At 41.6% G+C, this 13,331-nt stretch overlaps 1 protein-coding gene across 1 annotated transcript; it reads left to right on the plus strand.

Annotated features, from left to right (window-relative positions):
- Positions 1-7,753: 7,753 nt before the first annotated feature.
- LOC126492610 (chymase-like) lies at positions 7,754-10,790 on the plus strand. The gene is made up of 5 exons (XM_050129141.1): positions 7,754-7,825; positions 8,396-8,546; positions 9,557-9,692; positions 9,898-10,146; positions 10,470-10,790. Exons 1-5 carry the CDS (start codon positions 7,768-7,770, stop codon positions 10,611-10,613), a joined length of 738 nt encoding a protein of 245 aa, XP_049985098.1. The 5' UTR covers positions 7,754-7,767; the 3' UTR covers positions 10,614-10,790.
- Positions 10,791-13,331: the final 2,541 nt, after the last annotated feature.

Consider the following 13,331-nt stretch of genomic DNA (forward strand, 5'->3'; position numbering starts at 1 on the left):
GGCAAGAAGTGTTTATATGGGATTTCTGGTGCAAAGCAGAATGTGAGAAGAAGAAAAGTGTTCTCACCAAACAGACATAGAGAGGAAAGAGGATGTGAAACATTAAAGAAAGATAGTGGCATGTGGCAGAACATATTAATGTAAGATGTTTAATTTCATTTATAAGAGCTACTGAGACGATCCTAACCTAAGCCTGAGCTTTCATGCCTAATAAGAAGTCTCTTTTGATGGATTTTATTTTGAAGTCTATTTTGTTAGATATTAGGATAGCCACACCAGCTATCCTAATTTCATAGGTTTCAAAGGTCCATTTGATTGGAAATTTTTTCCCCAACACTTTACTCTGAGGAGCTGTCTCTCTTTGAAGTTGAGGTGTATTTCTTGTATGCAGCAGAAGGATGGATTCTGTTTTCATATATAATCACCTCTAAGAATGGCCAAGATCACAAACACTGTGACAACTTATACTGGAGATATTGTGTGGTAAAGGGAACACTTCTTCATTGCTGGTGGGAGTGCAAGCTGGTACATCCCCTTTGAATATCAGTATGGTGATTTCTCAGTAAATTAGGAAAAGACTCTCCTCAAGACCCATCAATACCACTTTTGGGTATATACTCAAAGGATGCTCAATTGTACCACAAGGACATGTGCTCAACTATGTTCATAGCAGTACTGTTTGTCATAGCCAGAACCTGGAAACAACCTAAATGCCCATCAACCAAAGAATGGATAAGGAAAATATGGAACATTCACACAATGGTGTACTACACAGCAGAAAAAATAATGACATCTTGAAATTTGCAGGCCAATGGATGGATCTAGAAAACATCATATTGAGTGAGGTAACCCATACCCAGAAAGACAAATATCATATTACTCACTCATAATTGGTTTTAAAACATAAAGCAAAGAAAACATATCTACAAATTACAACCTAAAAGAACACAGAAAACAATGAGGACCCTAAGAAAGACATATGTGGATCTAATCTACCAGGGAAGTATAAAATGACAATATTTCCTGAGTCAATTGGTAGCATGGGACCATGGGAGAAGGTTGAAGGGGAGGGGAGTTGAAGGGAGGGCAGCAAAGAAAAATGTATAGCTCAATAAAATCAATACAAATATTAAAGCTAAGCCAGGCGGTGGTGGCGCATGCCTTTAATCCCAGCATTTAGGAGGCAGAGGCAGGTGGATCTCTGTGAGTTCGAGACCAGCTTGGTCTACAAGAGCTAGTTCCAGGACAGGCTCCAAAACCACAGAGAAACCCTGTCTCGAAAAACCAAAACCAAACCAAACCAAAACAAAAAAATATTAAAGCTGTCTTTGGAATTGAAAAAAGAAGTCTATGTCATTATTTGCTAACTAACTAGAGGGACAGAGAAAGACTTATTACAGATATACTATGACTTTGTGTCATTTTTAGGCATAAACAATTTTTCAGTTTGCTTTGTTCAGTTTTATTTTATATATTGCTATTAAGCCCAGGCTAGCCAGGGACAAATGCTATAATCTTGCCTCAACCTTCCAAGTACTGTGGATTGAGGTGTCTACCAATATGCCCAAGTTCTTACCCTATAATTCAAAGCCATTAAATGTTATATTGGAGTCACTTATGTACACTGAATATATCTTGAACATCTACATTACATCTTGTGTCTTATTATAAAATTATTTCCTAACAAAAAATGTTCTAAACTGGGCATAGAAGTGCACACAAATTACCCTAGCACTTGAGAGGTAGTGTGGGATAATTCTATATTCTGCCAATTATGTTTTAAATAAATGCTGATTGGTCAGTCGCCAGGCAGGAAGTATAGGCAGGACAACCAGACAGGAAGTAGAGGTGGGGCAAGGAGAACAGGAGTATTCTGGGAAGAAGGAAATTCTCTCTGCAGTCCTGTCCAGACACCGAAGAATGAAGATGTGACCTGCCCCACTGAAAAAGGCACCGAGCCATCTGGCTAACATAGATAAGAATAATGGGCAAATATAAGTTATAAGAGTTAATAAGAAGCCTGAGCTAATGGGCCAATCAGTTTTATAACTTATGGAGACCTTGTGTGATTTTCTTTGGGATTTACGGGCTGTGGGAACTGGGCAGGACAGAAACCCCAACAAGCAGGCCCTCATGTTACAGAGAGGCAGACGCAGGAGGATCAGGATTCAAGGCCATGGTTTCAGCTACATGTAGAGCTCAAGTTCAACCTGGACTACAAGAAAATCTACCTGAAAATGAAACATGAGAGAAGAGGGGGTAGAGGGAAAGTAAATTAGTGTGGGACCAAAAAGAGGGAGGGAGATAGGAGGAAAGAAGAAAGGAAGAATGAAATAAAGAAAAAATGGAAGGAAAGAAGGAGAAGATAAGTCAGGAAGAAAGGAAATTAGCTACTTCTGTAGTGGTGGTGGCTGTCCTGCAAGAGATTGGTGCACTCATAACATATACTATTATAATATTTCAGTTTTCCCAACAGCTTTATAATACTATAGATGATTCACATTTGAATAAATATTGTTTACAATATTATATTGTGATATGATCATACATACCTCTTGAACAATTTATTGTGGCCCATGTCTGTGAACACTGGATCCCCATCTAATCATAGCTTTTATAATGTTTTTTCCCTGAAGAAAAGAAGAAGGGTAAGGAGAGACAAATGAAGGAAGAAATAAAGAAGAAAGAAAGAAAGAAAGAAAGAAGAAAGAAAGAAAGAAAGAAAGAAAGAAGTAGGAAAAGTGTTTGCTGTGTTCCATCCTCTTCCTTCTCATGTTAAGGTGAGAACACTGTCTGGAGCCTCATATAAAGAAAGTAAAGTGCATACTGTGTTGTGATTGCTGCTGCAGAGAGCTGAGGGGAGAGCTTGGGTGAGCAGGGAAACCACAATATGAGACACAGAGCCAAACCATAGCTGGAAACTTCCCAAGCCATGGACCAGAACAAGTATTAACTCCATACCAGAAAAGATTAGCCTGTAGTTTTATTCTTTAAAAAAATATGTTTCTACTGCACCTGGAGCTTCAAGTGAGTGAGTGAATTCCCTACCAGAGAGCTTTGCTCTCTAGGCCCTATGCCCCACCCCTCTCCCACCCACAGTTCCCCTAGTGACCAGGAAGCAACACCTTTTCCAACTAACCATACCCCACCTCCACACCAGCAACAATAGGCCTCACAGACCCCAAATGCACCTGTACTGACAGTGACCACCAGTCCCAACAGCTCGAGCTTCACCTGGAACAGTAGTGACCACCAGAACCACTGACCCCAACTACACCTGGAAGGACAGCACCAATGACCATCAGAGCAATAGGCACCACTGCACCTAGACGAAGAATGACCACCTGATCTAGAGGCCCCACACATATTAATTGGAGGAAGAGGGATCCCCAGATGCTCAGACTCCACATGCAGCCCTTAGAGGAAGATATGGGTAGAAGAAGTGTAAGAACACATTCAACAACACAAAAAGCAATGGCACCATCAGAAAATAGTGGTCTTACATCAATCAGCAAGACATGACTAGGTCATTACAGATGAAGCAGAAGGAAACAACCTTATAAATAACTTTATGAAGATGACAGAGGTCATTTAAGAATAAATAAAGTATTCTCTTAAAGATATGGAGGAAAAGAAAAAAACTAGAAGAAATCAAGAACTCCCTCAAAGAAAGGCAAGAAAAAAAAAACAATCAAACAGGTGAAGGAAACAGTTCAACAGTTAAAGACTTGAAAATTAAAATAAAGAAACACAGTCCAGGGGAATTCTGGAAATGGAAAATCTGGGTAAATGAGCAGGAACTATGGATGCAAGCATAACCAACAGAATACGAGATAAGGAAGACAGAATCTCAGGAGTTGAAGATATTATAGAGGAAATAGATTCATTGGTCAAAGAAAATATAAAACCTAACAAAATTTTAAAAACACCCAGAAAATATGGGACACCATGAAAAGACCAAACCTAAGAATAATAGGGATAAAAGAGAAGAACTCCAGCTCAAAGGCATAAAAAATATATTCAACAAAATCATAGAAGAAAACTTTCCCAAGCTAAAGTAGTACATGCCTATGAAGGTATAAGAATTTTACAGAACACCAAATAGTCTGGGCCAAGAAAAAGTCCCCTCACTATAATAATTTGATTATTATAATAATCAAAACACTATACATACAAAATAAAGAATATTAGGATATGCAAAGGAAAAAGGACAAGTAACACATAAAGTCATACATTTCAGAATTACAACCACCTTCTCAATGGAAACCTTGAAAGTCAGAAGGAGGTCCTAGACAGATGCACTGCAGACAGTAAGTGTCCATGGATGCAGGTCCAGACTACTACACTCAACAAGGCTTTTAATCACCACAGATGGAGAAAACAAGATATTTCAAGATAAAAACAAATTTGAACAATACCTGTCCACAAATCCAGCACTAGAAGAAAACTTCCAGCCCAAGGAAGTTAGCTGCCCTCACAAAAATACAGGCAACAGCAAACACAAAAGAAAATAAACATGCAAGCATTACCACTGAAAAATAATAGGAATTATCAACTACTGGCCATTAATATCTCTTAATATCAATGGATACAATTTACCCATAAAAATACACAGGCTAACAGAATGGCTACAAAAAAAAAGATCCATCAGTATGCTGCATACAGGGTACACACTTCAACCTCAGAGACAGACATTGCTCCAGAGTAAAGGGTTGGGAAAAGATTTTCCAAAGAAATGGACTTAAGAAACAAGTGGGTATAGCTATTCTAATATCTAACAAAATAGACTTAAAACTAAAATTAACCATAAGAAATGGAGAAGTACACTACATACCCATAAGGATGAAATTTTAACTCTGAATATATATGCCTCAAATACAAGAGCACCACATTTGTAAAAGAAGCATTACTAAAGCTTAATTCACACACCAAAGCCCACACAGTAATAGTATGATACTTCATCACCCCTCTCTCACAAATGGAGCGGTCTGCCAGACAGAGTTAGCAGAAAAATAAGAGAAATAACAGATGTCATGACTCAAATGGACTTAATGGACATCTACAGAACATTTCATTAAAACACAAAAGAATATATCTTTTTCCCAGCACTTCACGGAACCTTCTTTAAAATCAACTACATACTTGGTCACAAAGCAAACCACAATAGATATAAAATAATTATATTAACCTCCTCTATCTTATGAGATCACCATAGCTTAAAGTTAGAATTAAACAACAACACTAATTGCAGAAAGCCTACAAATTCCTGAAAACTGAACAACACTCAGCTGAATCACCTGTCAAAGAAGAAATAAAAAAAAAAAAGAAATTAAAGTTTTCCTAGAATTCAATGAAAATGAATGCACAGTATACCCAAATCAATGGAACACTATAAAAGCACTGCTAGAGGAAATTTCATAGCACTAAGTGTCAACATAAAGAAAGTGGATAAATCTCACACTAGTGACTTAACAGCATACCTGAAAGCTCTAGAGCAAAAAAAGAAGACTCACTCAGGAGAAGTAGACAACAGGAAGCAATCAAACTGATGACTGAAATGAATAAAATAAAGACAAAGAATCAATGAAACAAAGAGCTGGTTCTTTGAGAAAATCAACAAGATAGACAAACCTTTTTCCAAAATAACCAAAGGACAGAAAGAGAATATCCAAATTAACAAAATCAGAAATGAAAATGGGAACTTAATGGTAGACAATCCAGAGAATCATTAGGTCATACTTCAAATACCTGTTCCCCACAAAATTGGGAAATTAAAAAATAACTGGATAACTTTCTGGAGAGATAACACATACCAAAGTTAAATCAATGCCAAATAAACAATTTCAATAGATCTATAATGTTTAGGAAAAAGAAGCAGTAATCAAAAGTCTCTTAATCAACAAAAGCCCAAGGTCTGATAATTTCAGTGTAGACTTCTACCAGAACTTCAAAGAAGAGCTAATACCAAGACTCCTCAAATTGTTCCACATAATAGAAACAGAGAGAAATTCAAAGCAAATCCACTAAAATCAGGTACAATACAAGACTGTCCTTTCTTTCCATATATATGAAGTATAGTACATGAAATTATAGCTAGAGCACTAAAACAGCAAAAGAAAAGCAAGGGATACAAATCAGAAAGGGAGAACTCAAACTTTCACTATTTGCAGAGTGAGGAGAGCCTGCCCTCAGAAGTCCCTGGAAGGTGTGTGAGGCTGCAAAAGTCACATCAGGCGAGCATCAGCCTTTTCTGGACCAAATGCTGGGAAAGAACCTGTGCTCATGTGCCCAGCGTGAAACAAGGGGATGCTGGAATGATGTGCAGGAAGCATTTACCCTTCTATAGGCTCCCACCTATGAGCTAAATCTCTTGTTGGTCTCCAAGAGAAATAACACTCCACTGTGTTTCCTGCTCTTTCCTGGACTGTTCTTCCATGTCCAGGGCAGCACCAACCAGGTACTTGGTGTGTTTTAACAGTAAGAGGTCCATCTTGTTGTGGTAGCCCAAGCCTGTAATCCCAGCACTTGGGGTCAGAGGTAAGTGGACCTCTGTGAGTTTGAGGTCAACCTGGTCTATGAGAATGAGTTCTAAGACAGCTTAGGACTGTAACACAGAGAAATCCTGTCTCAAAAAAAAAAATCAAAAATGTTAGAGGTAGTGTGGTCTTCATCTCCATTCAATTCTTCATTTGTAAACAGACAGTAATGGTATTTTCCAAGGTAGTTATAGCAAAAAAGAACAAGTGTTACCTCTCTGACACTGACATTGTAGTCTTCAGTTTAGAACTACCTCAGTCCTCCAGAGAAATTTACTTACTTCATACCCTGTTGCTCCCCTCACACTTAGCAAGATTCTTTCTCTTCTGTGGTGAGGAGAAGGGACCCTTGATTTGAAATCAGAAAGATCTAGTTCTAAACCATAAACCCTAAAGGTCAAGCCAACAAACTGTAAGAATAATAACCGATAGGGTTGCTATGAAAGTACCAAGATATCAAACAGAGGGACAGATTGGGGAAATGGTCATCCTATCTCTTCAGTCTCGTGTTGAGGCATGTGGAGTCCCACCCTAGAGTCTGCTCCCTCCTCTAGCTCTCTTTTTTATTTCTCTCTGTCTTTTCCTCAAATAAAAACACTGATTCAGAGGAAGAAATGCAGGTTAATTTTTTTTTTCAAATTTCAGGTAACCATTATTAAAGAGGGATGCTGTTCAAATTTTAATATATGGTGTTATGGACTGGAATAGCATAAAAACTAACAGAATATTATATTTTTAATTTACTTTGTCTGAATGGCATATTGTATATGTTTATTTGCTCATGTACATGCCTATACATGTATATGTCTACTGAGTCTTTCTACAAAACACATTGCCTACTGCGGGCTATAGTCATCACTGCCTGTGTGCTCCTGGATGCTCAGTACCAAGATTACCTTCAACTCAAGTTTCTAGGGACCTTTAACAAGTTGTCCCTAGCTAGAAAAGGTAAGATCCCTTCCTATTCTGTCCTCACACCCCTAACCCACACAGATGCACAGTTGAGGACCTGTCTATCTGTGACATAAGAGTTTAGGCTTTAATTTCACCTCTAGTAAAATAGTGTCATTCTTGAAGAGCATCTAGTCATGTAGACAGTTGGCTTAAAGAAGAAACCACAGCCACACAGTTCCTGTGGTAACAGCTCTGCCACTCCCCTCCTGCTGGGAGTAATAAGTCTAAGACTCAAAAATCCAGCTTGCACTGGCTGTGAGCAGCCCCCCCTGAAAGGATGCATCTTCCTGTTCTCTATCTGCTGCTCTTCCTCCTGAGCTCCAGCGCCAAAGCTGGTGAGTGTTGGGGTCCTTCACTCTCAATTATCCAGGGTCAGCTCCTAAAACAATGAGGTTTAGTCTGCCTTTGGGTCTCAAGCTCTTCTCAGGAGCCCAAGAGTGAAGTCTCTCCTGGGATGCACCCTTCCATTCTTTAAAGCCACAGTGGTCTCCAGGAACATGGAAACTTGTGGTGACTGAGTGGGGGTAATTCTAAAGCAAGTGGGAGGAAGAGGGAGGTTCCAGAAAAACAGGTAAATCTTCATCTTTGGGGCTTAAGGCAAAAGATTACCTTGTGATGTTGCTTAAGACCACATGTGCTTCTGGAAGGCAGATGGGCTAGGCCAGTGCAGAGTGTGGGAAATCAGAAGTGAAAATTGCCTAAACCTAAAGCAGGATTGGCTGCTGTGCCTTGAGAAAGAAGTGACTGTTTGGAGGAGGGTGAGCTGTGGATGAGAAACGATGATCAAAACACCTGAGAGCAAGACAGGCAGCAATTAGAGCAAGAAGACCGAGGGAACCCTCTCCCAGGCTCAACCCCACTGTGCACTCTGGAGAGAGCATCTACACCCTGGTTCTCTGTTCTAGGGGAGATCATCGGGGGCACAGAGTGCATACCACACTCTCGCCCCTACATGGCCTATCTGGAAATTGAAACTTCTGAGAACCACCGGTCGGCTTGCAGTGGCTTCCTGATAAGACGAAACTTTGTGATGACTGCTGCCCACTGTGCAGGAAGGTGAGACAGGATGCTATTTAATCCCTAAAAATGAGGTAAATCATCAGAGTAGCAACCTGGATCAAACCCAGGTGGGACCGGAAGAGGGATCCCGAACCTAGGCCAACTGACAAGCGAGAGATGTGACTAAAGAGATGCCCGAGTCTCAGTCACTATAAACGCAGCTCCCGTCAGAGGCAACGGAGGTTTCTCCAGTAGTATCCCCTCCAGACCCCTTAACAGAGAACATACTCATTTGTCAGTAGTTTTCTGGGCCATCTCTCCTTGCCATTTTCAAGAACACTGACAGTCAGTGCCCAGGGTCCAGAGCCGGTCATTTCTAAGGAAGACAGACCAGCATCCACAGGGCACCACTACTCCCAGCTTTCCTTGCAACTCTTGCTGAAGAAGACTGGCCACATAAAAGTTCCCCAAATGGGGAGTGCCACCCCTGACCCATAAGTCATGTATTTCTTGCTCATTCCCCAGCAATTCCAGGGCACCCAGGCCTAGAAAATACATCTTGCAACAGAAACTGCAATGTAAATCTCTTTCTCGAAGCCTTTTCTGTCCTGATGCTGACTTGAGCCCAAGAACTACCTTTAGGCCCAAGTGCAGACATCTCCACAGTGCTCTCTTGGTTACAAAGTTAGCCATCTGAAACCACGAGGAGCCCAGAATGAGGGGATTGTGAGAGCCCCACATCCCACTGAGGAATTCCAGCCTTTTCTCAAAATGAGTTTATCTCTGAAGCTACCACTGTCTTCTGCTTGTCCTTTCTTTTTGTTGTTGCTGTTGTTGGTTTTATTTGTGTTTTGTTTTTGAGTGTCATGTAGCCCAGGCCAGCCTCGCGGCCACTATATAGCTAAGAATGACCTTGAACTCCTAATCCCCCACGCTCTTTCTCCCACGGGCAGAGATTACAGAACTGCACCACTGTCAGTTTATCCAGCGCTGGGCATCAAACCCAGATCTTCATATATGCTAGGCAAGCACTCTTCACCCTCAGCCCCCATCCTTCCTCATCACAGGTCTATAACAGTCCTCCTAGGAGCCCACAACAAAAAAGTAAAAGAAGACACATGGCAGAGGCTTGAGGTTGAAAATCAATTCCCTCATCCAGAATATGATGATCATTTGAATCTCAACGACATCATGTTACTGAAGGTAACAAGTTTTTCCTTTGATTCCACTCCCTTAGACTTTTCTTTCAGGTCCCCATTGCCCTGAGCTTCCTCTGCTCTGCCACGGGACAGAACTCCCTTTTTATCCCCAACCCCTTGTACTTGGTATTTTGCCCTTTTCCTCCCTGATTCCCTGTAGCTACCTCCTAGCCCACTGCCCTCACTAAGAGACCCCAATCTCTTCACAGTTGAAGGAGAAGGCCAACCTAACCCTAGGCGTGGGAACCCTCCCATTCTCAGCTGAGTTCAAGTCCATCACACCTGGCAGGGTGTGCCGGGCAGTTGGCTGGGGCAAAACAAATGTGAATGAACCAGCCTCGGACACATTGCAAGAGGTGAAGATGAGAATCTTGGATCCCCAAAACTGCAATCACTTCCCTGATTTTCATGACAAACCCCAGCTGTGTGTGGGCAAGAAGATGCGAAATGTATACAAGGTGATCCTTTTACTAGTTTTTTCGAAAACCACTGCTGGGAGCCAAAGTGCTAGAAGGAGGCAGGGCAGAAGATCGTCAGCTACTCTCAGGGTTTAGGGATTGGGGACTGAGGAATCAAAGTATCCATCTTCTGTCTGCTGTTCAGAGAATATGGGGTGGTGTGAGGAAGGATTGGTGACTGTCCCAGGAGAGAAAGATGCCGCATCAGGGTCCTGGGCTGACTCTAGACCTAATTGCAACTCTAAGGTGAACTGGGTGGGTAGAAGTAGAGGCTTCTTCTACATGGATATTCATGTACTTCCTGTCTGTGCCTTCCCCACCAGGGAGACTCTGGAGGACCCCTCCTGTGTGCTGGGATAGCCCAAGGTATTGCATCCTATGTACGTCGGAACGCAAAGCCACCTGCTGTCTTCACCAGAATCTCCCATTACAGGCCCTGGATCAATAAGATCTTGAGGGAGAATTAACTCTGGAGCTTGGACTAACCTGTGAGGAAATCTGGAACTGGAATTGAGGTTTTCTGTGTCACATGCTCTGGCATGCCTACTACCTGCAGAAGGCTTGCCAACTCCCCAATCTCCCTGAGGGTTCTTAGATGTCTCAGAAGGTTTCTAAAGGGCAATACATCTCAATAAAGACCCAGATTCTAGACTGCAATGTGTGTGCCTTCTCTCTCAGCTGCTCTCTTCTTCCTACACACAGAAACCTGAATCACAGTTTGAATAACTTAAGATGCCAGGCGGTGGTGGCACATGCCTTTAATCCCAGCACTCAGAAGGAAGAGGCAGGCGGATCTCTGTGAGTTCGAGGCCAGCCTGGTCTACAAGAGCTAGTGCCAGGACAGGCTCCAAAGCTACAGAGAAACCTTGTCTCAAAAAACTAAAAAAAAAAATAATAAATAACTTAAGATTTGGCTTATGGGGATGGGTGAGTTTGAATGAACAGGCAAAGACAGAAGGATACACAATGAGATGGGAAATAACAAGAAAAAAATAGAGTTTTCCTGAAATATCTATCTATCTACCTATCTTTATCTTTCTCTTCTCACTTCTCTTCGCTCTCTCTCTCATTCTGCATCTCTGTGTGTGGTGTATACACATGTGCATACATAGACGTACATGCCCATGCACAGAGAAGTCTGAAGAGAATGTCCAGGGTATTGTTCTATCATTCTATGACAGAATCTTTTGAGACAAGGTCCTCAGTGAGCCTGAAACTACACTGGTGGCCAGCAAGTCACAAAGATCCTCCAGTCTCAATAGTGCACAATTGGCCACACCCCATTTTTATATGGATGCTGGGGACTCAAACTCCAGTTCTCATACTTTCACAGCATGCTCCCTTAGCCACTGAGCCATCTCCCATTCCCTAACTTAACTACTAACCCTATACCAGCACTAATTTATATTTAATAATTCAGAATCACTGAGAACATTTTGTACTACAAACAAGCTCTGGGATCTTTAATATATTTCTGACTTCTCTCCAGTAGAGGCCAGTAACAACACCATCTACACATTCAATCAAAATGCCTTCAGATATTGAGAGTGAAAGTGCGGGATCACTTTCAGTTGAGGATCGCTACTCCCCTTACCTGCCCCCCCCCCCCGTGGTAAAGAGAGGACAGCTAAGGTCAAACAATCTAGAAAAGAGCCCTCTCATCTATAAAGCTCTAACAGGGTACAGGGGGCATTGCCTCTCACTTGTGGCCACAGAACAGATATCAGAAGCAAACAAGAAGAAAAACTATCACAAAATCAAATTTTGCAACATCCTTCCATCCACAAAGGTCTCTGCAAAGACCACCAGGAAACCAAAGGACTACAGCAGTTCAGTACAAACATTTGCCCGCAAGAAGAATAGTTGGAAGAAAGCACATAGCAGGATAGGGATACCAACCAGAGCCTGAGGCTGGAAACACCATTGCTTTTGGGAGCATGGTGAATTCCTTTGGCCAAGCAAATAATTTCCAAGAATGTCTTAAGAAGTAAAAGGAATGGGCTGAAAAGATGGCTCTGCAGTCCTCTGGAAGAGTAGCCAATGCTCTCAACTGCAGATGGGTGGTGGAGAGACATTTGTACCCCTCCATCTAGAAATGTTAGTTAGAACAATATAATAAAAGAGCAAGGCTCATGATCCCCAGATGAACACCATTCTGAGAGAGAGAGAGAGAGAGAGAGAGAGAGAGAGAGAGAGAGAGAGAGAGAGAGAGGCAGGCCATGGGTGTAAACTTGTCAGCAACCATAAAAACAGAGGGAATAATTTCAAATACTCCAGATCGGAGCTCTAACTTATCAAGCCACCTCTCTCTTATTTTATTTTTGTGCATTCATCTACAAGCATGCATGTGTGTGTAATTTCACATGTGAGACTGCAAATGTGTGTACATGTGTTCATGCATGTGTATGTCTGTGCAAGTGGAAGGCAGAGGTCAACCTCAGTATTGTTTCTAACACAACACTCATCTTGAATTTTTGAGGCAGGGTCTCTCAACTGGTCCACAGTCTACTCACCAAGTAGATGAGGCTGGCTGGCCAGTGAGTCCCAGAAATGCTCTAATCTCTCCCTCCCAGCACTGACTGGGCACAAACACTTGCCTCTATACCAGGTTTCTTTTCTTTGATATGAGTTCTGAAGACCAAATTCAAGGCCTTAGGCTTGCACAGAAAGCATTTTGCCAAATGAGTTACCTCCCCAGTGCATGTGCACGCACACACACACACACACACACACACACACACACACACACACCACACAAGCCACCATCCCAAAGTGTTCTTACCAAGCCACCAAGGTCTGGTTTGCTGTTTCTGATAAACCTTCAGATAAGGGGATAATGACAATTCAACTCAAATCTTTTCTTCAAGTACAGATAGAAAGTACCAATGTTTGAATTTTTTTCACCTTGGCCTGGAGAGATGGTTCAATGGTCAAGAGCACTTGCTCTTACAGAGGACCCGAGTTTGATTGAAAGCATCAGCACAGTGCTCAGCAACCATTTGCCATTGCCGTGCCACGGAATCCAATGCCCTCTGCTGACCTCCAGGCACACACATGGTTCACATACATATATGCAGGCAAAACACCCATAGGCATAAAATACAATCATTTTAATGTTTTAATTTTAAAACCTTTACAAATAACTCAGTTGATCTGAAACAAATTCACTGAGGATATATTTTTTG

Source organism: Alexandromys fortis, unplaced genomic scaffold (genome assembly GCF_014885135.2).
Source record: "Alexandromys fortis isolate MF-2015 unplaced genomic scaffold, M_Fortis_MF-2015_v1.1 scaffold_308, whole genome shotgun sequence".
NCBI lineage: Eukaryota > Metazoa > Chordata > Mammalia > Rodentia > Cricetidae > Alexandromys > Alexandromys fortis.